This window comes from Antennarius striatus, chromosome 6 (assembly GCF_040054535.1).
Source record: "Antennarius striatus isolate MH-2024 chromosome 6, ASM4005453v1, whole genome shotgun sequence".
NCBI lineage: Eukaryota > Metazoa > Chordata > Actinopteri > Lophiiformes > Antennariidae > Antennarius > Antennarius striatus.
In genome coordinates this window covers 22064275-22090787 of record NC_090781.1, presented here as the reverse complement: position 1 = coordinate 22090787, position 26513 = coordinate 22064275, and the positions used below count along the sequence as shown (strand labels likewise).

Sequence of the window (26513 nt, the reverse complement as noted above, 5' to 3'; positions counted from 1 at the left end):
AAGGTGTAAAAATTTATATAATCCTATCCCTTTTCCATAAATGCTATAAACGCAACCATATACACCAGAGTTAAAGGGGGGGTGGGGGGGACTGGCCTTTGTGGGTTTATTGGGCATTCAGTGGGATTACATAAGAAAAAATTAATGTATTTCCATGAAACTTTCTGTGACGATTGGTCCGGAGCCAGAATACACCTTGTGAAAATTTGGTGCTATCAGGATTAAGGATTAGTGCACACCCTAAATAAAAAAATGAATTCACCAGATTTAAATACTGTAGTTGACTGTTCATAGGTCAACTAACCAGAAATTATGGCTGCAGAGATATGAGTTTAAAGTAGGCTCCAATAATATACTCACGTTAATTTTTCTTTTAGCCATTGTAGACTCTGGTGTATTAATATAAATACTCAACTTTTCATAAATTAAATTGGAATAAATAAATTTGGGGCAGGTGGACCTTCATCATTTCCCGCAAGGACGCCATTTTGGACGCATAACTGTATCCATGACAACTCAAGGGATTGACATAACAAAATTTAGTCAACGTCAGTGTTAACAGTTTTAATAAATGAATGCCATGTGGCGATCAGCATTTAATTTAAGACAATTAATTTTCTTCCTGTGTGTGTGTGTTGGGGGGTCACGACCCAGCGCATTGATACTTGATAATTATGATAATGTTGTTATCAATAACTTCAGAGTCGCAGCAATTGTATTTGGATTTTTTTTTTTATCGTCAGAGACACATGTGCGTTTAAATATCAACACAACGACAGATCAAATGCTCTCGCCGATGTTGTTTAAAAAAAAAGGATATCGAAAAATAAAAAATCATAAGTAACTAGTCCCTAAGCGGATGAATCACGCGGATGTATATTGCAGTTGTAGGCCCCTCAGCTGATGTGAAAGTAGCAGGGGTAGGAGAGAGAAAAAAGGAGCTGGTGCACTGTCTGTTACAACTACAACACTGGAACAAATAGGTAACAACATTATACAAAGGTAGAATTTTCTGTGACATGTCAGTCAACAGTCTCTTGGACCTTCGAGCCTATTTTACATCGAAACATATCGGAGGAATTATGGTTCAGGGCTGCGAAAATATCTCGAATTACGTTCCTGCTTTCCTGTTTTTTGTGTCTAAAAGGTATCAGAGGCCATTTCTTTTTGCTAGCTAGTTAACATGCTAGGTGCTAAATAGACAACTTGTACATTTTAAACAAACTTGACAGAATGTTTCCATAAAGACAGATGTTGAGAGCTTTCGAAAGGTCGGTGTTTGTTGAATTAATCCCATTACCATTCTGTCGAGCTGGCACAGCGTTAGCTAGCAACAAGACTAGCTAATATTAATTAGCTAGCATGCTAAGGTTAGCTCGCTGTAGCTATAACGCTGTTGTTTTATTTGACAACGCTTAACGTCAGCTACGTGACTGTCCCGCAGCAGCTAATTCGGTGTTGATAAGGTCAGTGGTTTATTGTCAATCAGACAGTAAGGTTAACTAATACCAATCAATGACATTACCTCATCTATTTAACAGTCAGGTGTTATTTTTTGTCTGTTTACTGTTTGTAAGTGAACAGTCATTGAGTAACATTCGCTATCTTATTTGGCTAAGCTAGCATCATCTTGCTAATATTTTATCCGATATTTGGCATTTGGTAAAGTTACTTTGCTAAATAAGTTTCTTATTTGTTACATTTAACATAGCTGTGAATAAGAAGCCGACCACTTTTAAGTTATTTTGGAAAATTATGATTGACTAAAATGCTAGCCAGTCCCCTATTGAGAGCCAGGCATTGGCCTTCAGGCAGCTTAGAAAACATTAGTGATCCTCGCATACTGCTAGCGTTAGTTAGCCCAAACTCGAATGTTACTTCTGGACTCAACTTTTGCCTTGACAGTTGCTAAGAGAACAACACTGAATGGTTCAACTCTGTTTGCTTAATTATCTACTTGCCAGATATTTAATATTTGAACATTTCCTCAAGGAGGATAGATTCTGAGCTAACGTGAGTGAGAGACGTTTAGCAATACGGTATTTTCATCTTAAAACTTGATTGCTATCCGGGGAAAGCAGTGTCTCATTGCAATTACTATACTGAGTTGGCTATCGTTGATTTACTGATAGCCTGATAGCTAATATTATATTACATTAACAGCTTTCAACTCATGGTCTCGCCGATGCTGCCATTTTCCACGTATATGTTAGCAAAGTTAACCTCTTCTGAGCGTGTTCTTCGTTTCCCATGTATGGGTCTTGTCTATCAGATATAATTTTATTCGTTTCATGCCTCAACGAGGTTCAAATAAAAGCAGCTGATCGGTTTTGACATTGCGTGTAGTTTGAGAGCTAAACTGGTTGACACACCGGTACGCTAACTACGCATTTCCATGTAACCACTGCCACGGTAGCTAACGTAACTTTAACCACCTAGTATCTGGTACGTGATTATTATCTTTTCAGCTTTCTATTGTTGTCATTTTTGATAGGTAGGTTTCGAGATTGGGACATGGGAATTGTTCTTTTTTCTTTGTCTGTGGATATTGATGTGACTATGCTACTGTCAAAATGTATGGTGTCTTGCTAGGATATGAGTGGCTAAACATGCTAGTTGTAGGTGGTAGGGAACTACGTCAGAAATACAGGCCTCTGTAAATCATGCATATAAATTTTGGACACTGTGTTTCGCGTTCCGTGATATAGTCATAGAAACTCTGTGCCGGTTAGTATTTTAAGATGCCGATCATTTGATGTGCTTAACTCGTCACATTTTACGTGAGTGTTGTGCGCCAGTGGCAGAATGGACGAATTAACAAAGACTAGGATGCACTGTAAGTGCAGGCCTAAAATGGCCTTTTTAGCTTGCCAAGTGTGGCGTATTTTTATGATCAATGATATCATAGTTTAGTCTCTAGCTAAATTTGTGAATTACAACTCTTTATTTTTCAGGGACGTGTAGTTATTAAGTTGTTATTTCAAAGTTTCCATATCAATTGTTAGTATCCTGCTCTGTTTGTGGTCAGACGTTACTTTTGTTTGTCATTAACTCATCAGATTTTAATCATATTTCTTCATGTGAAAAATAAATTTCCTTAAGGATCTTAGGTGAATAAAATGGCAACTTATTCCAACAACAAGCGTTAATGAACAGGTCAATGGTCTGAAATGTTAGAGTATTTTAATTAGTAGTTTAATCTCAAAAGAATTTGAAACTTTGAATGATAATTCTGTTTGAGTAAATACATGATTTGCAGTCTGTCTAACCATAATTTTATTTTGAGACATCCATCCCTCGACATTATTACTTAGATGTGTCTTTGGTGGTTGTAATGTATTGTTACTTCTTTTATTAAATGTACTGTACATGCAAGTTGATTTTACTTTTAAAAATCTGGACATTGTTTCATCTTAAAACAATTGTATTGTTTGCTTAAATTATTTTGCGATTAATGAAATCGGCAAGTTTTGTGGAAAGATTTTGTATCCTGGTATGTGCAGAATTGGGAAAGGATGGTCATGTACCCGATATTCTAAAATTATCAAGAGGTGATCTTGAGTGTCGGCAATCACACAGAATAGCAACATAGATTGAGGATAACTTACTATCCCACCAAAGTTGTTGGCAATCATAGTTAAACCAGTGCCTTGTGTAATTTTTTATGTTTTCTTTCTATTTTATTGTAGTGAATGGTAGTGTCTAGAAAGGGTATGTCCCTTCAGGAGAGAGGTGCCAATGTCCAACCGGCCTAATTCCAATCCAGGGGGGTCACTGCGCCGTTCACAGAGGAACACTGCTGCGGCCCAGCCACAAGACCATACAGTCGCAGGAAGGTAAGTTTACCTGCATTTTACCAAACTCAATACAAAGTAAGAGGTAATCATGTTTTGTGAGAAACATCAATTGAAGTTCTCTTGAATTAAGCAGCTGAGTGATCATTAGGAAAGGAATACAGTAATCCCTTACACATTCGCGCATCAACACGCGCGACTTCACCATATCGCGGATTTTTGCTAGGTAGTCATGTGATACTCTACAGGCATTCCATTGGCTGATGGCATCCAGAAGTGCGCCGCGTTCCGTGAGTCTCGGCACGCAGCGCACTTCCGTGAGACACAAAAGTGCTTTAAACAATTGATCAGAGTGTGAGAAAAGGTAATACAGATAGAAGGTGGTTTAACATCATTATGGGGAGGGTTCATAAATGTGAAAATTACCGTAAATAATAACATAGTTTGTCACTATTTCGCGGAATTTGTTATTAGTGTGTGGTTCCTAGAACGCTTTTAACCACGAGTAACGAGGGCGCACTGTATTCACACCTAATTGATTTAAGGTATTTGTCATTAATTTTGGTTATTTTAGCTATTTGATAAAAAGTAGAGCTTATGTTCTTTTTTTATCAGTTAAATGGTGAAATACTCTATTTTAACTTTTTTATTGCTACTACAGAGGCATTAATGAGTGCATTATATATGTAGATAGCCAGCCCAAATGAACTGATGTTTGATTAAGTCTCTTTTTTATGTGGCATAATTACAAAAACCCACAATGTCTTTTGAACTTGAATTTCCAACCTTACAGGTTGCAGGCAGAGCAGGTAAAAAATAAAGCAAATTCCCCACCTGAAAGTAGAAGACCTAATTCTAAGGCTTCCAAAGCCACAGCCAGCTCAGCCACTGGCCAGTCCAGAGGGCACAGCTCAAAAAGGTACCCCTCCTCTCTACTTGTTGCTTATTGTGTGTGAGTGTGTTTACATGTCGTTCACATGTCTCATATTGAGTAAAATTCACAATAAAGAACGTGGGATATTTTAAACCTTTAGGCTATGTTGTCGGTCTTAGTGACCACAATGAATCTGACAGTGTAATTGATTGCTGTCTGTGGTTTGTCAAGTTAACACTGAGGTGTCTTTTTGTCTCCTTCGTTCCTTGGCAGGAGCAGTCTTACTTTGTCCGTGGCTTCATTTGTGTTGCAAGAAGAGTCAGAGGCTGCTGGGACATCTGAACAAGAGCGACCAGGCCACCAGTCAAAAAGTGAAGGCACCCGAGGGCTAAAGCGAAGCGAAGCTCCTGACCAAATTAGTACCTTTGGACCGTCCCCTGCCAAGAAGTCTAAATCGCTCCCACCACCTCGAGATAATACCTCAGAGACCAAGAAAAGCCAAGCAAAGTCCAAGAAGAGATCACTTGCTTCAGAACCTCCTGCTTCGTCAGGTCGAGGCCAAAGCAAGAAGACTGGGGCCTCTGGGGCCTCGCCAGTCCAGAAACGGAAAAAAGCAGACTCTCTCCCCGGTCTAAGTAGCACCGCAGGGCCCCTCTACAATCGTACTGAGGGCAGAACTGCAAAACCCACCAAGCTGGCGTCTAAATCGGCCGCCTCAGCCAAAGCTGGGTGTAGCAACGTGACAGACTCGTCCTCCTCTGCCTCCACCTCTTCTTCCTCCTCCACCGCAGGCATAAACAACACCACTACGCAGGGCGCCCGAGTTAAACAAGGAAAAGATCAGACCAAGGCAAGGCGTTCTAGATCAGCCTCTAGCCCCTCTCCACGTCGCAGTACCAGAGAAAAGGAGCAGGCCAAAACAGCCAGCTCTTCAAAATTTGAGTGGGCAACACGCTTCAACCCCAAAGTCAACTTGCCAAAACCCAAACTGTCCTTGCCCGGTTCCTCCAAAACAGAGACCTCCAAACCAGGGCCTTCAGGATTACAAGCTAAACTAGCAAGTGAGTCTGGTTAACTGTTTGATTGTTGTCCAGCCATAATTCACTAACTTATCTAACACATCACATATGCAAGAGTGGTGCCTTTGCACAAAGGGATTTTTAAAAAAAAATCCTTGTATTAGGGAAAAATATGGAAGTTGAGGAAACTTGAAAATATTTTTCTAAATTTACAAATTTAGCGTTCATGTCAAACATCTTGGGATGTAGTCTTTGGCTTTTTTTCCCCCTTGTTTTTAAGTCTAACAATACTCAGCTGAAAGGACATGTTTTTTGAAAAACGTGTTGCATTTTTGTAGTCAAAATCAACAATGTGGGTGTCAACAAAGATTAATGAGTTGAATAGTTGGAAGTAAAAGTCACATGTCATATGGTCCAAGCAGCTTCACAAGTTCAGTTACAAACATCCCATTTTAACTCGTCAAATTGAGTCCAGTTTAGGAGGTGCATGTGGGTCTTAGTGAGGTGGTGAAAACTGGGTAATTTTTCAGAATCAAGCACCGATAGCAACAATACTCACCTGAAAGGAGATGTTTAAGGATGCTCATATATGATGCGTATTTGTATTAAAGTGAGTTGAACAGTTCAAAGTAAAAGTCACATGATGTATGATCAAGGCAGCTTCAAAAGTTAATACAAACATCCTCTTTTAACTCTTCATGCCGAGTTCAGTTGAGGTGAGTGTGGGTCTTGGTGAGGTGCTGAACTGGGCAGTATTCCAGAATCAAGCACTGATGGCAACGATACTCAGCTGAAAGGACATACGTTTAATGATTTAGCTTGTATAAATACAGTATACACTGAGATATTGGATTCAGATAAAGCATGCAAGATCGTGATACGGCGTCCACATCAGGAGGTGAGTGTGGGCCTTGGTGAGGTAGGTGGTGAACTGGGTAATGTTTCAGAATCAAGAATTGATGGCAGCAATGTACAGCTGAGAGGACATATGTTTAGGGATGTTCATGTGTTGCATATTTGTAGTCAAATCAACAATGTGGTTGTCAGCAAAGATTAAAGTGTTCAAAGATTACAGTTCAAAGTAAAAGTTGCATGACATATGATCAAAGCAGCTTCACAAGTTCAGTTACAAACATTCCCTTTTAACCTCAGGCAGAATATATTGGTGTATTCAATGCCCAGTTACACAATATATGTACAGATAATTGCTGAATGTATGAGTGAAATTAGTGCAGCCTATTTACACATTTTATTGGATTTCTGCAATATCTTTGCTACTGAGTCCAGTTTAGGAGGTAAGTGTGGTTCTCAGTGAGGTGATCAACTGGGTAATATTTCAGAATCAAGAACTGATAGCAATATACTGAAGAATAATTGAACAGAATGCAGATGCAACTTGATGCTAAATTGTAAATTTGCAAAAAGTATGTATTTTCCATGGTATTGACGGCGCAGTAAAGATGTTACTCATTATTTCTCCCAGAATCTATTGTGGTGTTTTGGAGCTTATACTAGTGTACAGATTACTCTATATGTTTAGGATTGCATTCAATGTTTAACGTATGTTTAATTTAGGGTAGCTATTGTTATAAAAGTTTGAATGACTTTGGCAAATGAAAGCTAAGGCTTGGTGCCAGCGACACTCTGGTCAACACAGTTTTTTTGACTCAAGCAACCGTTTTTGATAAAAAGAGCCTACTTTTTCGTCACTGCTATTTGGGGGACAAGTTGATAGTGACAATAATATGTCTGAAATATAATATTTACATATTTGTGTACTTGTTGAATATTGATGATGTCCCATGTACAGTATCTGTCACAAACTTCAATCCTAGCCAGAAATATCAGATATGCTCTATTATCAATACTAAAGACACATTGCTAGTTGCTGTTTTTGACTTCTTTCAAGAGCTCTTAATAAGCTGAATAAAAGTCTGGTATATGATAGGCAAAAAAGTGGCTTCAGTAATGAAATATGTGACTAGAGAAGATGGTGTAATCATCCTGATAGACAAGATTTTCCATTATAAATTTAATGTGCATATTGAAGTTAGTTTGAGCTGTCAGGTCAATGTAGTGCCAGGCTTTTTTCGGTAGGTGAATGGATAGAAACCAAAGTGGGCTGTGTGCCACGGGCACAAATGGAGCAACCCCTCCTAAGTTGGCTTGGTTTGTTGACCCATCAGCTGACTGGGGATATGTTTAAGGGCAGGGAAGGACTCAAACTGCTTCTGTCATGAGAGAAAATGCCTCATCTGTCTCTCATTATTAGCATCTGTATGCCTCTTGTATCTTTAGCGTGACAGATTTTTCAGCTGTAATGGTGGGTAAGCATGTAATCCAAGGAACTTGTGTTACAGTGATACTATGGTTTTTAATTGTACTATTACCATTTTATTTATGTTGAATTGGTAAAGTTTCTGAGTGCTAAACAAATTGTGAGCTCTGAGTTGGTCTAGATAATTTGAACTTAATTTGGAATATGCAGGAAACGTGCAGAAATGTGAGCTAAGACAAATTAATACTGGCTCTGGTTTTGTTCAAAGAGAATGTTGAGATTAAATTTAAATGATTCATCTGACATTATTTCATTTGATCTTTTTAAATGTTTATTTATATACTGCTGAATTATGAGTCACAGATCCAGCATGAAGGTTGTCCTGTCATAGGACCATGGTTGGGTTACTATTAATAGCTATCTAGTCAGCGGTACAGGTCTCTAAACGGGCAACGATGGAGACTTACTGTTTTGAGAAGTTACACTCAGAATTAGTCTTTCCTCTGGCTCCTATACAGACTTAGATTTGTTGATAATCATGATGGATGCTTTGCAACATCCTGCTTTAAAGTATGCCATGGTAACTAATTATTTAACCCAACTAGTCGCTGAAATTTTAAATTTACACGACAGTTATGAAAGTTATGTGACATGCATAAATGTTTTCTCTTGCCTTTAAATAAATGCATAACATATATTCTGTACATTTTACTATTATTGGTGTTGAATCGTCAAATGTAATGTTACATGTCATTTTTATCACTGCAGGTTTGAGGAAATCCACTAAGAAGCGCAGCGAGTCTCCTCCAGCAGAGCTCCCCAGCTTTCGGCGGAGCACACGTCAGAAGACCACGGGCTCCTGTGCCAGCACCAGGTGGGAACCAATTGATGTAGGCTGTTGTATAAAAAATTGATGCCTGTGAATGAGAAGGTTTGTAGTCTTAAGCTTCGTGATTGGTTCATATAATGTAGGTAGACTGAAAATAGAGGCACCTCTCAGAAGATGTATTCAGCAGCTCCTTGAGTATTAATATTCAAAATGACAATACATGAACAAAAACAGACGATGCCTTTCACAAAGATCGGATTTCCTGCATAGGTGTTATGTTAGACTTCATTACTTTAAACAGGCTTGATCTAATAAACAACAAACTTGTAGCATTGATAAAGCTCTAATAGCCTGACATGTGCTTTATGAGAAATTTGTGACCCAGGGTGTGCAAAAAAATGCATATATTGATACAACATTTTAGTGAATGGGAATTTGGTTCGATGAAAATGTGTACATTCTAAAAAAAACAACAAAACAATTCAGTCAGAGACTGCAACATCCCGTGACACGCCTGAATTCAAAATTTTACTATGATGTACTTGCATAGGTCAAAGATCAAAGCTAGTACTCTGACCTACTTTCATAGAGCAAAGCAGTAGTGATCTACGGTCTTACTCACACTGGCCTCCCTCGTCTTTCTATCTTATCCAGGTCCTGAGTGTACAAAAGTTAAAATTTGACCTTGACCTAGTTTTCTCAAGGTCAAGGTCATCATCTCATTTTAATCCCTTTTGCTGCCCGAGTAATGTACTTTTTGTTTCATCGTTCTATTTGCAACAGTTACGAAGATATTTGGTGGACATACCAAACAGACGGACATATGAACACGCAAACACTGACAATCACAATCATCACCGCTTTGAAGCGGGATGTAACACATTTCATACTTCTTTTTTTATTCCAGAAGTGACGTTACAATGGCAACAATGGTGACTTTACTATTGGCTCAAATGTATGGGGGAAGATTGTGGAGCAATGGTTATTTAACACTGTACATTTGATGTTGACTCCCTTTGATTTAATATGAGATCTTAGAATAATAATTCCACATGTGTGATAAAATAAAGACAACTAACAAGTTAGTTGTCCTTTATTTGTAAGATGGTTAACTTGTGTAAACCAGTTGAAAAGATTAATGAATGTTATAACGAACAGATCAGAATCAGTATTTCTGCTGCAAGATTTCTACTTATGTTGTTTTTTGTGATTCTGTGTCTAAAAGCACTTTTTATGTGTTTAACAGGAGACGCATAGAACACTTTGTCCTTTTATTGCTTAGTTGCCACTGATATTGTTGATCTGGTTTTAATTTTGTAACAGTCGGCGGGGCTCAGGCCTGGGCAAGCGCGGGGCAGCTGACGCTCGCCGACAGGAGAAAATGGCTGACTCTGACAACAACCAGGATGGGGCCAACTCGTCAGCTGCTCGCACTGATGAGGCATCACAAGGGGCTTCAGGTACCAATCATTCCACCACTGCTAATTTTTTGTTTGACAGTGTTACACCTTTACAAGCTATGTAGTGTAAAATCTATAGATTATGTGAGAATTAATTTGACTGAGCTTAAATTCTGTTTTCATTCTTTTTTGTGGGTCCAGCTTCAAGCTCAGTTGCTGGAGCAGTGGGTATGACCACATCTGGAGAGAGCGAGTCTGATGACTCTGAAATGGGGAGACTTCAAGGTAGGTTCTCTTGGATTTAGCAGTCAGTTTTTTCAGCAGGAAAATTGTAAAAAAAGAAAAATGTTTATACAAGTAGTCCTCTACATACGAACATAGTTGGTACCGAGACGTTCGTAAGTTGAATTGTTCGGAAGTCATCATTTATTAAATTTCAGTCTACAATCGCCATTTGAGGTCATTTAAATGTCATTACTACTCTAAATATGAGGAAATAAATATTTTGTTAAATAAAACTTACCAAAAACAATTATTGGTACAGGTCGTTTTGAGTGAATTTGTTATTGTGTATATGTCGGTTTTAAAAAACACAGAAAATAATAATCAAGTTTACATCATTTGATCCAACTGAACATCTGTCCAACACAAATATTGGACTCACCAGGAAATACCAATTAACAGTGCAATGTATAAGAATAAAAACATAATCTTAATAAAATATGTATAGTTCCGATATCTACTGTTCAGCATCACTCGTGATTCATGCAACTGCTTGAATTCAGATTAGTTCATGGTCAGGTTTTGCTCTTGGGGGTTGTGGCAGAACTGCAGAAATGCAGGACAATAGTCGGATATGGCGGCGTGCGTTTATTCGTATCTCCAGTGGTTTGTAAGTTGAATGTTCGTAAGTTCAGGACTACCTGTACCTTATTTTAATGCTTTGACTTTAGTATTAAGACTTCATAAACAGTACTGTATAGTTGCGTCCTAACCTCAGTGTTTTGAACCCAATAGCCCTACTGGAGGCCAGGGGTCTCCCCCCACATCTGTTTGGCCCCCTGGGACCTCGTATGTCGCAGCTCTTTCACAGGACCATTGGCAGTGGAGCCAGTGAGAACAGATTTCCTTATCTTACATCACTGGTCTCGTCATGTGGAAAACCCTGAATAAATGTACATTTCTCTTGTAGGCTCCAAAGCTCAGCAGCTACTACAGGGCCTGCAGGCCACAGGTGACGAATCCCAGCAGCTCCAGGCTGCCATTGAGATGTGCCAGCTTCTGGTGATGGGCAATGAGGAAACACTTGGTGGATTTCCTGTCAAGAGTGTGGTGCCTGCCTTGGTTGGTCTTATTTTATGTGATTACCAATTGTCATTAACAGTTTGCTGCCATTTTAGGCGCTCACCTGTATTCAGGTTGCTGTGTGTAAAGTGAAAATGGCTTTGTTAACTGTTGATAGAAGTTCCCACTAATGACAGTCATTCTTATGCTTTCATTTACAGATTACACTGTTACAGATGGACAATAACTTTGATATTGTGAGTATGATGAACTCACAATATTACTGCAGTAGTCTTGTGTTTGCTTTATTCACTTTTGCAATGGCTTTTGGCATTTTAAAATTTTTTATTGACCTGTATGCAGATGAATCATGCCTCTCGTGCGCTCACATATATGATGGAGGCCCTCCCACGCTCTTCTGCCGTTGTGGTTGATGCTATTCCTGTCTTCCTGGAGAAGGTAAGAAGCAGCCTTCCTAGGTACCCATAACTGTTTGTTAATTTTCAGTGGTGGCCTTTTGATGTGCTAATAACTTGCTTCACCTTGTTTCTACAGCTTCAAGTGATCCAGTTCATTGATGTAGCAGAGCAGGCCCTGACAGCTTTGGAGATGTTGTCAAGGCGACACAGCAAAGCTATTTTGCAGGCTGTAAATGTCACACTGTCTTAAGTTGCTGTTACAGTCACAATGACACTACATTAACACACCTGTTTTGTGTTATCCTTGCAGGGCGGGCTTGCTGACTGCCTCCTCTACCTGGAATTCTTTAGCATCAATGCACAGAGAAATGCTCTGGCCATTGCAGCGAACTGCTGCCAGAGCATTACTCCTGATGAGTTCCACTTTGTCGCTGATTCTCTGCCACTGTTGACTCAGAGACTCACCCACCAGGTACGTCCATCTTCTCTATAGAGATTCTGCAGATTAGCGCCATGAGTTCGTGAGGGGTCCGTGATTCAGTGCAATACAACTCAGACAATGCAGATCATTTTGTACCCATATACATCACATTTAACGTACAGCTTTATGGGGCTTTATGAGTTTAAAATGATCAAGGGTGATAAGTACAGCCTATTGGACAATTTTGACTAGTGACTGTCTTATCCTTCTGGTTTTCTCATGTTGAAGTCTATCAGGATCGCTATTAACATGACGATTTAAAAAAGCTTTTTTTTCCACTCCTTGTGCATGAGTAGGAAAAAGGAGCTTTTCCACATTTCAACTTGACAAAAACTAAAATGATAGTTTCATAAGCATGAGATATAAGTTCACGTCAGTGCTCACATCTTTCACAATGTCGCATTTGTTCTTCAACTGGTATTTATTGCAATAATAAAAAGATATATATCTAATCCCTGCAGGATAAAAAATCTGTGGAAAGCACCTGTCTATGTTTTGCCAGGCTGGTGGACAACTTTCAACATGAAGAGGTTTGTTGCTCAAATTCTTTTAGAGACATCTGCTGTTTTGTTTATTCATTTCTGTTTTTCTCCTCCGTTTGCCATCCTGCGGGTCAGTTAATGTGCATGCGTCTGTCAACAGAACCTGCTGCAGGAGGTTGCGTCACGGGACCTGTTGACCAACATTCAGCAGCTGCTGGTAGTGACCCCTCCTGTGCTCAGCTCGGGGATGTTTATCATGGTTGTGCGCATGTTTTCTCTCATGTGCTCTAACTGCCCCTGCCTGGCGGTCCAGCTTATGAAGCAAAGTGAGTAAAAAGTCTCACAATCACACACATGTGCATCAGTGAGGGGCACGCTCTTGTCACACAAAGAAAACTTGTCTCATCTTTCAAAATTGTTCAGTAAATGTTTTTACATACATACTATCTGCATTCACTACTTTGGACATTGTTTTTTATGCAGCCTGATACGATTCTCATATTTTTTGTAGCTGAGGATCTATTTTCAGACTTTGTGTCATGACAGAGGTCGTCTGCTTATCAGCTGAGTAATCTTTTCCAGCCAATTCTCTGGAAATGGCAGTTCCAGTTTCAATTCAACAGTGCCTTAAATATTCAGTGCATTTGACTCAAACAAGCCTGATGTTTTTAACTTGGGTGTAACTCGGTATCCACCTGCAGATCCCAAGCAAAAAGAGAATAATTTATTTTTACGAAATCTCCTGCTATAAGTAACAGTGACGGAATCTGTACTATTGATCATTTGAGTTTACATACGTCCGTTGTACAAGTTACGTAATCAGTAAGGGTTATCTTCATTATGTACCCCCATCATCATTGTGACCTCTAGGCATGAGCCTCGGTGTAATCAGGACCTCAAACAACCACACGTGTATCACTGTCCTGTGTCATGTCCTGCTGTCTCATCCTTTTTACAGAGAGCTATTGATTCACCTTTTTAACAAGTTCTCTGTTGTCTTGAAGGTGCAAAAACCCTCTGTCCCTCTGTTATTGTAAGCTTTCAGCTAGTCAATACTAGCCTTGATATGCCAAAGCTCACTGTCCATTTTAAACTGGGCAGGCAGCTGAGCAGACAATCCTGTGTTTCTGCTGTTTTAACTGCAGTCGTGTGTGCTGACAAAACGATCTACATTCCAGTGCACACTAGGATGTCTTAGATATAAACAGTATTTTCTGTCATAGTGCTTATGACCCACACCTTTTACTACTATTAGTACTACATGTAGGAGTATGGATTAATGCAACTAACAAAAAAAATTTTTTTTGTAATAGACATTGCAGAAACTCTGCGTTTCCTCTTATGTGGTGCATCAAATGGCAGCTGCCAGGAGCAGATCGAACTGGTACCTCGGAGTCCTCAGGAGCTCTATGAACTAACATCCCTCATATGGTAACATCTCTACCTCAATTCTGTTAAGTGTCGTATGGACTGAGAACATAGAATAATGTAATATATTTTTACATTGTATTCCGCAAAGTTGACCTAAACCCTTATTAAATATGTTCTGTCAAAATGGAGTGGGTGCTTCTACAGTGCTGCTTCTCTAAGGCTTTCAATCTATAGAAGTTTTACTGATGAAAGTTTTCATTTCAGTAAAAGTAACCAGTTTAATTTGGTTAGACTAAATCCACAGTAAACTAAACTCTGTGGTTCTGACCTCACCATTCTTCTTCCAGTGAGCTGATGCCCTGCCTACCTAGAGAGGGTATATTTGCAGTGGATTTAATGCTGAAGAAGGGAAGTGCACAGACAACAGAGGGTGCAATCTGGCAGTGGAGGGATGACCGGGGACTGTGGCATCCTTACAACCGTATTGACAGCCGCATCATTGAGGTATAAAAATCCCATGGCTGAGTTTTTACCCCTGTGTCTTTTGAACCTCCAAATTTGGGAGGCAACAATCTTTCCTGTGACATTTTAGAATCTAGTCAGTCAGTCTGAATCTCTGCTACATCTTAAGATAACTATTAGAAGGGTAAATATTACATTATTTAAAAGGCTAGGTAACATTCATTGACAACATTCAGTCTATTTCATTATGTTAGCATCCCAGTATATTTACACACACAGTTATGTGGGGCATAGTCATACGGGACACTGGCGAGGGGGGTATATTTGATGATTACCTTGCCCTACAGACAGCCCACCAGAATGGGGAGGATGAGATCAGCTTGTCAACCCTGGGCCGTGTGTACACAATTGACTTCAACTCTATGCAGCAGATCAATGAAGACACAGGAACAGCACGCGGTATCCAGAGGAAACCAAATCCTCTCGCCAACCCCAATATAGGTAATACAGTACACAATTTTTGGGAGACGAATATAAGAATGTGTAAAAGATAGTTCAGCAAATAAACCAAATCTGTTCACCGCCTTCCTCCAGGGAGTCACCAGGAGGTTCGTCGAGAAGACGCACGAGCCCAGTTGATGAAGGAGGACCCTGAGCTGGCAAAGTGCTTTATCAAAATTCTGTTTGGGGTCTTGTATGAGGTGTACAGCTCATCGGCTGGCCCTGCTGTCAGACACAAGTGCCTTAGAGCCATCCTCAGGATCATCTACTTTGCTGATGCAGAGCTGCTGAAGGATGTGCTGAGGAACCATGCTGTGTCCAGGTAATGCCGTCTGTGGCTGTAGGCTACAAAGTGACAGGTCTTAAATTGAAAGTAAATTGACCTGGTGTATTTTTTAATTGTTCCTACAGTCACATTGCCTCAATGCTATCCAGCCAGGACCTGAAGATTGTAGTAGGTTCTCTGCAGATGGCAGAGATCCTCATGCAGAAGTTGCCTGACGTCTTCAGTGTCTATTTCAGAAGAGAAGGTGCTGTATAACCCAGTGAAAGTTTTTTCCTTCATGTTCAAATTCACTCTTCAGCCAGATGCAAGTGAGGATGTTTTATTCTACTGCAGCTGATATGTAAAGCTCTAATCTATTTATTTTTAACTATTCCAGGTGTGATGCATCAGGTGAAGAACCTGTCAGAGGCAGAGAGCTTTCTAGTTACTAGTCCCCCGAAGGCGTGCCCCAGCGGTACCACCAACTTGTGCAATACCACCATCAGCACCGCATCTACCACGTCAGCTAATAATGCAACCCCTGATCTCGGATCACCCAGCTTCCAGCACAGCATGGAAGACTCTCTAGACCTCAGCCCACAGGGGTCAGTATACAGCCATGTTTTGTCCTAATCTAGTTTTTTTTACTTGACATGTAGCTCAATAGAGCAGGATTCAAATCTTTATATTTTAGTCGTGTTTATTGAATAGTTCATATTAAAAATTATTTATCAGTGGATTTAATGGTTCCTAATTTGTTTCTTTTGCTCCTCTAACAAGCCGGTTAAGCGATGTCCTTAAGAGAAAACGGCTACCCAAAAGAGGGCCCAGAAGACCCAAATACTCTCCCCCAAGAGATGACGATAAAGTAGACAATCAGGGTAAGTTAAAACACTTGTATAAAGCTTGTTGCTGCCACTGTTTTAACATTTGTACTATAGACCTACTATGATTATATTTAATATCCTCCTTTAACAGCCAGTTAGCGTGTGCTTTATCCATGAGTGATGCGTTTTAAGACTTGCATAGCTTGTTGTCAATCTGTTCAGCATTGGATTGATGAGACAGTGATTTTTGCTTCTTGTATTCTTGGCCCCAGAAGTAACCATCCTAATGTGCCTTTTTGGACTTTTAACAGCAAAGAGCCCCACCAGTACTCAGTCACCCAAATCGTCTTTCCTGGCCAGTCTTAATCCCAAAACCTGGGGCAAGTTAGGTGCCCAGACCAATAACGCCAACTCAGAGCCGTCACGTACAGCAGGGGTGAGCGGCCTGGCAAGAGCACCTCCCAAGGACTCAATTTCAAATAACAGGTAGGTACAGATTTTCGTACTGTCCAGGTATCTAGCTAATACATTCACTCATGTGATTGATGTCGAGTGTGAAAACAGAGCGTGAACTATTGTTTGCAATTATTGTTTTGCAGAGATAAAATAAAGGCTTGGATCAAAGAGCAGGCGAGTAAGTTTGTGGAACGCTACTTCAACTCGGAAAACGTGGATGGCAGCAACCCTGCACTGAATGTACTCCAGAGACTTTGCACAGCCACTGAGCAGCTGAACCTGCAGGTAAAACACACAGTCCTCCTGGCAGTTGAGAGAAATTTAAGTGAGGAAGGAGGGAATAAAAGTCCTGTTGGCAACAACAACAAAAAGATCAGTAATTGTTGGGACATGTTCTACGGTTTTAGATGTTGTCCCTTACAGGCGCATTTTTCAAGACAGGGCCAAAATTGTGGTTTAAAATTCCTTCACAGTTCCCTTTGTAATACCAATGTATGTCTCTAGAAGTCTGTCAGCGTTATTGCCCTCTGGTTTCAGGTGTGAGTGGCAATTTCTCAAGCTCTTTATTATTTAATTTATAAGTGTACTAACATAGCTCACAAAGTGAAAGGAACAATATTGATCTTTTCCTTATGTAAACAGAAAGATCAGTTATTCAAAATATTAGAAATACAAATACTCACCATAAAAAGGTTGAATTTCCTGATTGTCTCACCATAAAACAAGGAGAAAAAAGAAAATGAATTTTTCTTTATTTCACCATTTTATTTTAATTTTATTAAAAATAACATAACTTGGTTAAAGTCAGTCCTTGATTCACAAGTAAGATATGAACATATTTCCTGCTGCCAATTCTTTGTGTTCTCGAATTCTATCCAGATTTGAAACATTGCCCATTTAACTAACTTGATTAACAGAGCTGCCAGTAGAGGTTAATGATATTTTAGCTGCCTGATGCCTCAGATTTTGTATTCAATCTACTTGACACAATCTTTCTTATTTTAGATTATTTAATGATTATATATTTGCACCAGTCCAGCTGAATCACAACAGTGCAACGTTCATCTGATGTGTTCTGTTCCCAGGTGGATGGTGGTATGGAGTGCCTGGTAGAAATCTCCAATATAGTATCAGAGTCTGATGTGTCGTCCTTTGAGATCCAGCACAGTGGGCTGGTGAAGCAGCTCCTGATCTACCTGACCTCAAACACTGACAGGGACTTACTCAGCCGTGATGTGCGGCTCAAGAGGTTCCTGCATGTGTTCGCTGGCTGTCCGGTGAGAGACAACAACATTTTGTCACTGCATACTGATAAAACGTCAAGTATGTCATTGCACGTAAGCCCATCACTTCAAATGTGGCCAAAACATATCCCGAAATTGCATGTATTTCACTTTATATGGACTGAAAATATATATCCTTTATGCTTTACTCTATATAAACCACACACTTAGTGTTATCACAGATCAGACACTTGTTATCCAACAGAACATTCTAGCCATATTTCATATATTTCTACCTGTGAAAATTGGTAGTCATATTCATCCTGCATTCAGCAGTGGAAAAATAAATGGAGCTACTGGTGACTGTAGTCAGTTAGCAGCACTCTGCTGATATCAGACTGCTACCAATTGTAACATATGTGTGGTAGCAGATTGATTATAATGGTTTCTGAGCTTCAGGACTGATTTGTGAACAAGCTTATACCCTCAGATTGGACAACTCTCAGCAACATTCAGTGTCGGACTGCACTTTCACAAATTACCTCTTTGTCTCTGTTACAATGAAATGAGCGTTGAATGGAACGCCGCCTTTTTTTTTAGACACAAGGAAGTCTATTCTGACCTCCAGAAAGAAAAAGGGATGACCCCCCCCCAGCATCTTACTGAATTTTTCAGAAGATGCTGGGTACAGCAATTTTCGCCTAAGCAGCCACTGTTGCTGCGAAGGCTCTCATTAGGAACTAATCCAGAACAAAAAAGGGGGGGATGCTGAGTCAGAAGAAAACAAATATGAAGACATGGGCCCTAATTTGAGTTTCTCTCTTTGTTTGGTTGACAGGTTCCAGGATTGGAGCCTGTAGGTCGATTAGACCCTACAGAGAACGGGCCTTACCTGGCAGTCGTGCACAAAATGAACAGCTGCTTGAGCCAAATGGAGCAGTTCCCAGTCAAAGTGCATGATTTCCCCAGTGGCAACGGCAATGGCAGCAGGTATTCCAGTTCACTATTCCCGGTTTAAACAAATTGACTTTATATTCAAATGGTTCTGTCTGCAACTACAGCAATGTGGTTCTAATTTGTACCTGCAGGGGCTCTCAGGCGCTGAAATTCTTCAACACGCATCAGCTCAAGTGTCAGCTGCAAAGACACCCAGATTGCACTAATGTTAAACAGTGGAAAGGTGGCCCTGTAAAGATCGACCCCTTGGCCCTTGTTCAAGCCATTGAGAGGTATCTTGTTGTCAGAGGTGAGTGACAACTTCACTGAAATGCCACAAGGTTTCCCTTAAACTGTATATATTAAATATTATTTACTGGGGTTAATTACTTGAAACCGTGTCTGTGCAGGGTATGGCCGAATCAGAGAAGAGGATGAAGACAGCGATGATGATGGTTCAGACGATGAAATCGATGAGTCACTGGTGAGAGATGCAGTTTATGCAGTAAATAGACTCGTGTCTGTTTATGTGATACTGATACTCATTCATTTGTTATTCAGGCGGCGCAGTTCCTCAACTCTGGCAGCGTCCGTCACAGACTACAGTTCTACATAGGTGACCACCTGCTGCAATACAACATGACGGTGTACCAGGCCGTGCGACAGTACAGCCTTCAGGCAGAAGAAGAAAGGGAGTCTACGGACGACGAGGCAAACCCGCTGGGGCGAGCTGGAATCTGGACCAAAACGCACACGATATGGTAAAAAAACAATCTCAACTTCACTTTGTACAGAGAGAAGTTGTGCGTCTGTTTCTCCATTCGTCGTCACATTTAAAATAAAAATGCTAATCTGTCGTGGATCATCCAGGAAAGGTGACTGTATTGTTGTCTAGCCATTCAAATTCAAGTCTGACACTGCTGTTGCCAGTAAAAGTAAAACACAAGTAATGTTGGCCGTACAGAGCAGCTGGATTGTTCTACTGTGGCAAACACCGGTGTCTCGTCTCCTGACAGGTATAAGCCTGTGAGAGAGGACGAGGACGGCAGCAAAGACGCCGTGGGTGGAAAGAGGGGCCGAGCACAGACTGCTCCCACCAAAACGTCACCTCGAAACGCCAAGAAGCAGGATGAGCTGTGGCATGGTGAGAAACTTCAGCATCACGGCGAAGGTTTCCTCGAGCTGATGCATCGTCCACCCCTTAAGATGCATCAGTACATGTCATGTTCAGCCCGCTTCATCATCGCTATCCGTTCCCATCACTTGCAGATGGTGTGTGTCCCAGTGTCATCAATCCCTTAGAGACATACCTCACTTCGGAGCCACCAGAGACCATAACCTTTGATGACCCCTCTTTAGAGGTCAACCTGCTGCTGAGGGTCCTGCACTCCACCAGTAGATACTGGTTCTACCTGTATGATGTAAGTCTCTGTAGTATTGCATCCTTCTGTTTACCTCCCAACAAAGTTTAAAGCTGGTTGAGGAATTTCATGCGATCAGCATTGTTCCTAGTTGTGCTTTTTAAAATATATTTGTTGATTGTTTTTTTTGTGTTTTTTTAATCATTATTTGGGTTGTTTCGCAGAACGCTGTGTGTAAGGAGATCATCCCTACTAGTGAGTTCATTAACAGTAAGCTGACAGCCAAAGCTAACCGTCAGCTACAAGACCCGCTGGTCATTATGACGGGGAACATCCCTACATGGCTCATCGAGCTCGGAAAGACCTGGTAAATGTTTGACCCAGAGGAGACTTTGATGTGGAGGAATGATGGGATTGAACTCTGTTTTTAATTACGTGATTTTCTCTCCTTCTCTCTCTTTCCAGTCCTTTCTTCTTCCCCTTTGACACCCGGCAGATGCTGTTCTATGTCACTGCATTTGATCGTGACAGGGCCATGCAGCGCCTACTGGACACAAACCCTGAGATCAACCAATCAGATTCTCAGGACAGCAGAGTAGCACCGCGTCTGGACAGAAAGAAGGTACGATGTGGTACAATATTGACTTCTGTTTTTCTTTGTTTTCCTGTGTGTCTGAATGGAATAGCAATTACCTCTGAGTCATGTTTGTATTGTGAAATACTTCGTCATCTGTATCAGAATTTTACCGACATCACTTGAACTTGTCTTTCTTTGGTCGGTTTCCAGAGGACGGTAAACCGCGATGAGCTGCTAAAGCAGGCAGAGTCTGTGATGCAGGATCTTGGTAGTTCCAGGGCGATGCTGGAGATCCAGTATGAGAACGAGGTATTTAAAATATGTGTTACTGATACTTGAATCAGGACTTTTACTTTGGTGTTTTTAAAATGTTTTTTTTGTAGAAGTGATTCTGAGGTTGGGGTCTTTTGCCTTTCCCAGGTCGGCACAGGGCTCGGTCCAACTCTGGAGTTCTACGCTCTGGTGTCTCAGGAGCTGCAGCGGGCCGATCTAAGCCTGTGGAGGGGTGAAGAGGTCACACTGGCCAATCCTAAAGGTACCACATTGAAGCTCAAACAAAGCCTATCATGAAATAAAGCTACGTCTGCTTCATTTTGTGCGTTCCACCCTGGTCACATGGGAGGGACATGTGCTTTTTTGTCAGATATACATTAGTAAAACCATGATAGAAAAATGTGGCTGGTGGGGGATGGTTCCCTCTGAATGTGTTTGTAGTCATATAAATGTGTGTGTGTGATGGTTTATGCTGTCACGTTACCTGAAGCCACGCTTGTGTCTCAACAGGAAGCCAGGAGGGAACCAAGTACATGTACAGCACCAGAGGATTGTTTGCTGTTCCCTTCGGCAGGACAACCAAACCAGCACATATAGCCAAAATCAAAATGAAGTTCCGTTTCTTGGGAAAGCTAATGGCCAAAGCCATCATGGACTTCAGATTGGTAACTGCTTCTGTTTCCTTTGTTCTCATCATAGATATTCAAGATTACTCTTGGTGTCAGCTCTACATCAAAACGCACATTTCTTATTTATTGTTTCTCTCTCTCCCCACTCCCCTCCCCCAGCTGGATCTGCCCCTGGGGCTGCCATTCTATAAGTGGATGCTACGGCATGAAATGTCAATAAGCTCACATGACCTGGTGAACATTGATCCTGGCGTGGCCAAATCCATCCAGCACTTGGAGGATATTATCCGCCAGAAGAAGAGGCTGGAACAGGATCGCTCGCAGGTAAAGAATTTGTGAAAATCGACCTCTTGACGGTCATCACTCTCTATTTTATTCCTAAAAAAAGCTTAATCGTGTCTTGGCAAAGGGCTGAGTTGTTGTCGAATGTTGTCGTCTTGTACAATGCCCACCTTATGATGCATGTCATGATGTAAAGCTGCATTTCATATATTTTTGCGTCTACCAGACGAGGGAGACCCTACAGCAGGCGCTTGAGAGCCTCAACATGAACGGCTGCTCAGTGGAGGACCTGGGTTTGGACTTCACCCTTCCTGGGTACCCCAACATTGAGCTGAAAAAGGGCGGCAAAGACGTCACTGTCACAATTTACAACCTGGAGGAGTACCTCAGGGTATGCACACGTTTCTATAAACCGTCACTATGGTTTCTGTTGTTTTCCAAAACTTGAAATCTTTCCTCTTGACATGAATCGTGATTTTTTTTTTTCTGTTGTCTGTCTCTCCAGCTGGTGGTGTACTGGACCCTAAATGAAGGAGTGTCCAGACAGTTTGAGTCATTCAGGGAAGGGTTTGAGTCGGTCTTCCCCTTGCATCATCTGCAGTATTTCTACCCAGAGGAGGTAATGTAATGCTACTTTGCTGTATGATTTTGATTTTGCTCAGTACAGAGCAGACTGTTGTTCAGCCTCCTCCTAACTGACTTCAGATTCTTCACACATGCCCACAAACCTTTGTTTGTTTCCAAATGTTTGGTTTTTTTTCTTTCAGTATTAGTTGTTTATCTTCTTTCTTGTTCATTGTTCCTGTTTTCCTGCTAAAGCTTGACCAGTTGCTGTGTGGCAGTAAATCTGAGACGTGGGACGTGAAGACGCTGATGGAGTGTTGTCGGCCGGACCACGGTTACACACACGACAGGTGAAAAGCGTCCAACTTATGACAGGAAGGAACAATAGAGTGCTGCCTCCACATATCAATAAAGCCATAAAAGCCTTAGTCGTTTAGTGTTGCCCGGTGTATCCATCATCCAACTGACGAATGCTCAATATTTTTGTGTTTTGCAGTCGTGCCGTTCGGTTCCTGTTTGAGGTGCTGAGCAGCTTTGATGCCGAGCAGCAGAGACTATTTCTACAGTTCGTCACAGGGAGTCCCAGACTGCCTGTCGGAGGTGAGTCACCTCACACACAATGGCATCCATCAGCGGTGTGCGATGTATGTCATCTGTGAAGTATGTGGCACATCCCTAGTGCAGACGGACAGGGATTTACACAGGAATATGAAAGATGAAACCGTGTCTGCTCTAAATCAGTACCTGATACCTGGTGTTCTTCCTTGTGTCCAAGGTTTCCGGAGCCTGAATCCCCCTCTGACGATCGTGAGGAAGACTTTCGAGTCGACAGAGAACCCGGACGACTTCCTCCCCTCAGTCATGACCTGTGTCAACTACCTGAAGCTGCCTGACTACTCCAGCATAGAGACCATGCGAGAGAAACTGTTGATTGCAGCTCGCGAGGGCCAGCAGTCTTTCCACCTCTCCTGATCTCTCCACATCTCACATTCAAATGCCTTCAACAGCGACTGATGAAAATCACAACTTCCTTTTAGTTTTTTTGTAATCACATACATTAAGGCTACGTGTACGGCCTTCTTGTTAGAGAAAGCAGCTTGCAGAAAAATTAAGACTCTAAATATATATTTGCTGCCCCCGTCTCTCAAAAAAAAATCTTAAAAAGTAAAAAAATGGAAAGGCGTTCCATGACTCAAAGAACTTAAAATATAAAAAAAGAGAGTCAAACTTATATTAGTAGTTGAGTAATGTTAAAAAAATATGAAAACATCTGGGTGACATTTTAAATTGCATTGCTATGTGATATTTAAAAAAAAAAGGGATGTCTCCTCTCCAGACTGGTGGACATAACGTCACTGAGTGTCGGGGAGGACGGGGATGGGTGGGGGGGGTGTCCATCGAGCAAGCTAGGTTTACTTTAGCTCCAAAGATCATTTGTACAGACAAATTTGCAGACTTTGCTCATTCTACACATTTGATAGAATAGTTCTTTGTTCTCATGTTCGTTCCCCCTCAGTTCGTCTGGTCGCATTTTGTTCTGTATTATATCGGCCCCAGTTTGTGCGTTGAATTTCAGTTTGGTTTCCCCCACCTCCCTCCTGTGTGCGTGTGTTTGTGTGTTTGCTTCAAGTTGCGGATATGAGAGTTGCATTTGTTTGAATGCGGGCAGTAATGAGTGCATATTATCCCCTTTTTCTCCCCCTCCCCCTCCCCTTCTTATCCAAGTTGAGATGGTGTCCTGGCCTCCATTTTTTCATTCTAGAGCTTCAACTCGAGTTCAGAGTTGTTACCAATGTGTTGATCAGGTAAAAAAAATTGTTTTGCTCTTATTTTGATAGTGTCTTTCTGTTGTGCCCTAACTGACATGTGGGGTTTCCTTGGTAGATCCAACTCTGAGCAACCCTCAACTTAAAAATGTAGCGGGACACAAAATTATGGCTGGTCGCATTGAATTGTTTCATTGGCCAGATATCATTTCAAGTTCATTTATGGAGTAAAGTTTATATGCAGTTTCACACCTGGTTTTAGGTGGGAAAGTCTGCTTTACTTTTTTTTTTTTTTTTTTAATTTTCTATATTGTCTTTATTTCTTGCTGTAGTTGATTTTTTTTTTCTTTGCACTGCTGGCTTGGAACAAACCGTGGTGTGCACCTGCAGTCTGTGGCCAGGGGAGGGCGCCACTGTATTATCTCCTGGCCCAATCGTTCATGTGCTGGTTTCTAAGATCTGCAATAATTTACTGCATCAGGTTCATGTTTTTACCTGAACATAAATAAAGTATCTGTTTGACTCATTGTTGTTAGTTTTGTTTATCCAGACTTGCGTCGCCACGTCGTTCTTCCAACTGTTTCCATGTTTTCAGTGGCGCCTTTTAAAATGACTGTTAATTTGTGTGTTCGTTCTTCAGGACTCTTGGTTCAACTGGAGGGGTTTAGAGGGACTTCCAAATAGACAAATGCTTTATTTTCTTCCTTTGTGTCAAAAAGACTTTCAGTGCTTTGCTCCAGCAACAGGTTCTCACATTTACTGTTGTCTGCAGGAGTGTTTGGTGATCTGACAGATGTATTTCGCTGTGGGAGATTTAATCATGGAAATGAGCCAAGAACAAAGCGTGAGATCCACATCAATTATCAGGCTTTATTTGGGCTCCACAGAAAACGCTGACTTCTGTCAGACATGCAATACTTAATACAAAATTAGTTGAGGATAGAAATTGTTCACTGATTTGTTCAAGGATGGATAAAATGTCTTCGTTGTTTAAGTGAGCGTGTGTTGGTGCAATTTAAGTATTCACTTTCCGTTTGTGTAACACTTTGATAATCACAGAGACGAATGTCCTACCTCTAACCTGCTGAAACAATCCCCTCCTAATCAGATATTAGTGGGAAACTTCGGGGATAAAATCAAGCATTTGTGTTTTGTCAAAAATTTAAGTGAAAGTCTACTTGAAGCAGATTATCATTCCTCCTCTGCAGCTCAACTCGGAAACAGAGGGAAAGGGGATTTAGAATGTTTCATTTGGGCGAAAAATGCTTTAAGCCATTTTTTAAGAAGTCCTATAAGTCAAACTCCTAAATGTTGTATTTTAATTCTATGGTATAGTTGAGTGAGACCCTCTCTGAAGTCCTCTAAAACGTTTGGTAAATGTTTATTTTGAGCTCTTTAGAATTTATAAAAATTCAAAATCCATTGATTTTAAAGGAAATTACTGAAGTCAAATAAAACTTGATAATGATTGTGATTTTATAAACACGTTTAGTGAATGTGCAGAGGACTGTAAACGGACGTCTTGGCTGTTATCGATGGAATCGGTGAAGTCATTTTTTTTTTTTTTTTTTTAAACTAAATCCGTCTGTTAAAGACAAGCTGTGACTCCAGCAGAATGATGAATGAAATGAATGGATTTTTTATTCTATGCATTCTCAGCAGTAACTTTTTAGTGGTGGTGGTGGGGGCCTCTGGGCCCTGGGGCAGCTTTGCTTCTAGCTGCACCCCTGCGTCAAGGAGAGGTTGTGGATGATGAGACTCTTAATGAGGAGGGTGCCGAGCTACCCCCCAACCCCCCCCCCACCCCCATACTCGTAGCTATGAGAGAAAAGTGTGTTAAGTGTTAGAGAGGGAGCATCGGAGAGGTGGGAGGGGGGTGTCGTCAGCTGTATCGTCACTATGACGATGATGGCCGAGAGCCCTCCCTCTCTCCTCCAGCATCCCTGCCGTCTCTCCCTCAGCCTCCACACGATCAGTCGGTCTATCTGTGTGCAGCTGAGGCTCAGCATCTTAACCGCCTCCTTCTCCTCCTACTTGCTCTCTCTCACACACACACACACACACACACACACACACACACACACACACACACCTCTCCCGGTCAGTGCTAAGCCTGGACCAGCACAAACGGGAGTGCTGCGAGCTCTGAAGAAAAGGGAG

At 41.1% G+C, this 26513-nt stretch overlaps 1 protein-coding gene across 5 annotated transcripts; it reads left to right on the top strand.

The window, feature by feature from the left end:
• Positions 1 to 877: 877 nt before the first annotated feature.
• Positions 878 to 24879, top strand: trip12 (thyroid hormone receptor interactor 12). Of its 5 annotated transcripts, none has more exons than XM_068316992.1 (42): positions 878 to 983; positions 3690 to 3836; positions 4588 to 4713; positions 4942 to 5729; positions 8734 to 8839; positions 10118 to 10254; positions 10396 to 10479; positions 11212 to 11307; positions 11387 to 11538; positions 11700 to 11735; positions 11842 to 11937; positions 12034 to 12126; positions 12208 to 12369; positions 12840 to 12908; positions 13021 to 13186; positions 14174 to 14291; positions 14579 to 14735; positions 15125 to 15194; positions 15288 to 15516; positions 15606 to 15724; positions 15857 to 16064; positions 16240 to 16340; positions 16598 to 16772; positions 16886 to 17027; positions 17828 to 18019; positions 18804 to 18955; positions 19054 to 19211; positions 19312 to 19385; positions 19463 to 19662; positions 19918 to 20045; positions 20171 to 20322; positions 20487 to 20629; positions 20728 to 20884; positions 21050 to 21148; positions 21260 to 21374; positions 21623 to 21777; positions 21901 to 22065; positions 22250 to 22414; positions 22529 to 22642; positions 22843 to 22937; positions 23084 to 23187; positions 23363 to 24879. In XM_068316992.1, the coding sequence occupies exons 2-42, from the start codon at positions 3739 to 3741 to the stop codon at positions 23557 to 23559; spliced, it is 6093 nt and encodes a 2030-aa protein (XP_068173093.1). In that variant the 5' UTR covers positions 878 to 983; positions 3690 to 3738; the 3' UTR covers positions 23560 to 24879. The 5 variants fall into 5 exon arrangements, with proteins under 5 accessions (XP_068173093.1, XP_068173092.1, XP_068173089.1 ...); XM_068316991.1 differs by having other exon boundaries at positions 15122 to 15194; XM_068316988.1 differs by having other exon boundaries at positions 15041 to 15194.
• The last annotated feature ends 1634 nt before the right edge of the window (positions 24880 to 26513 follow it).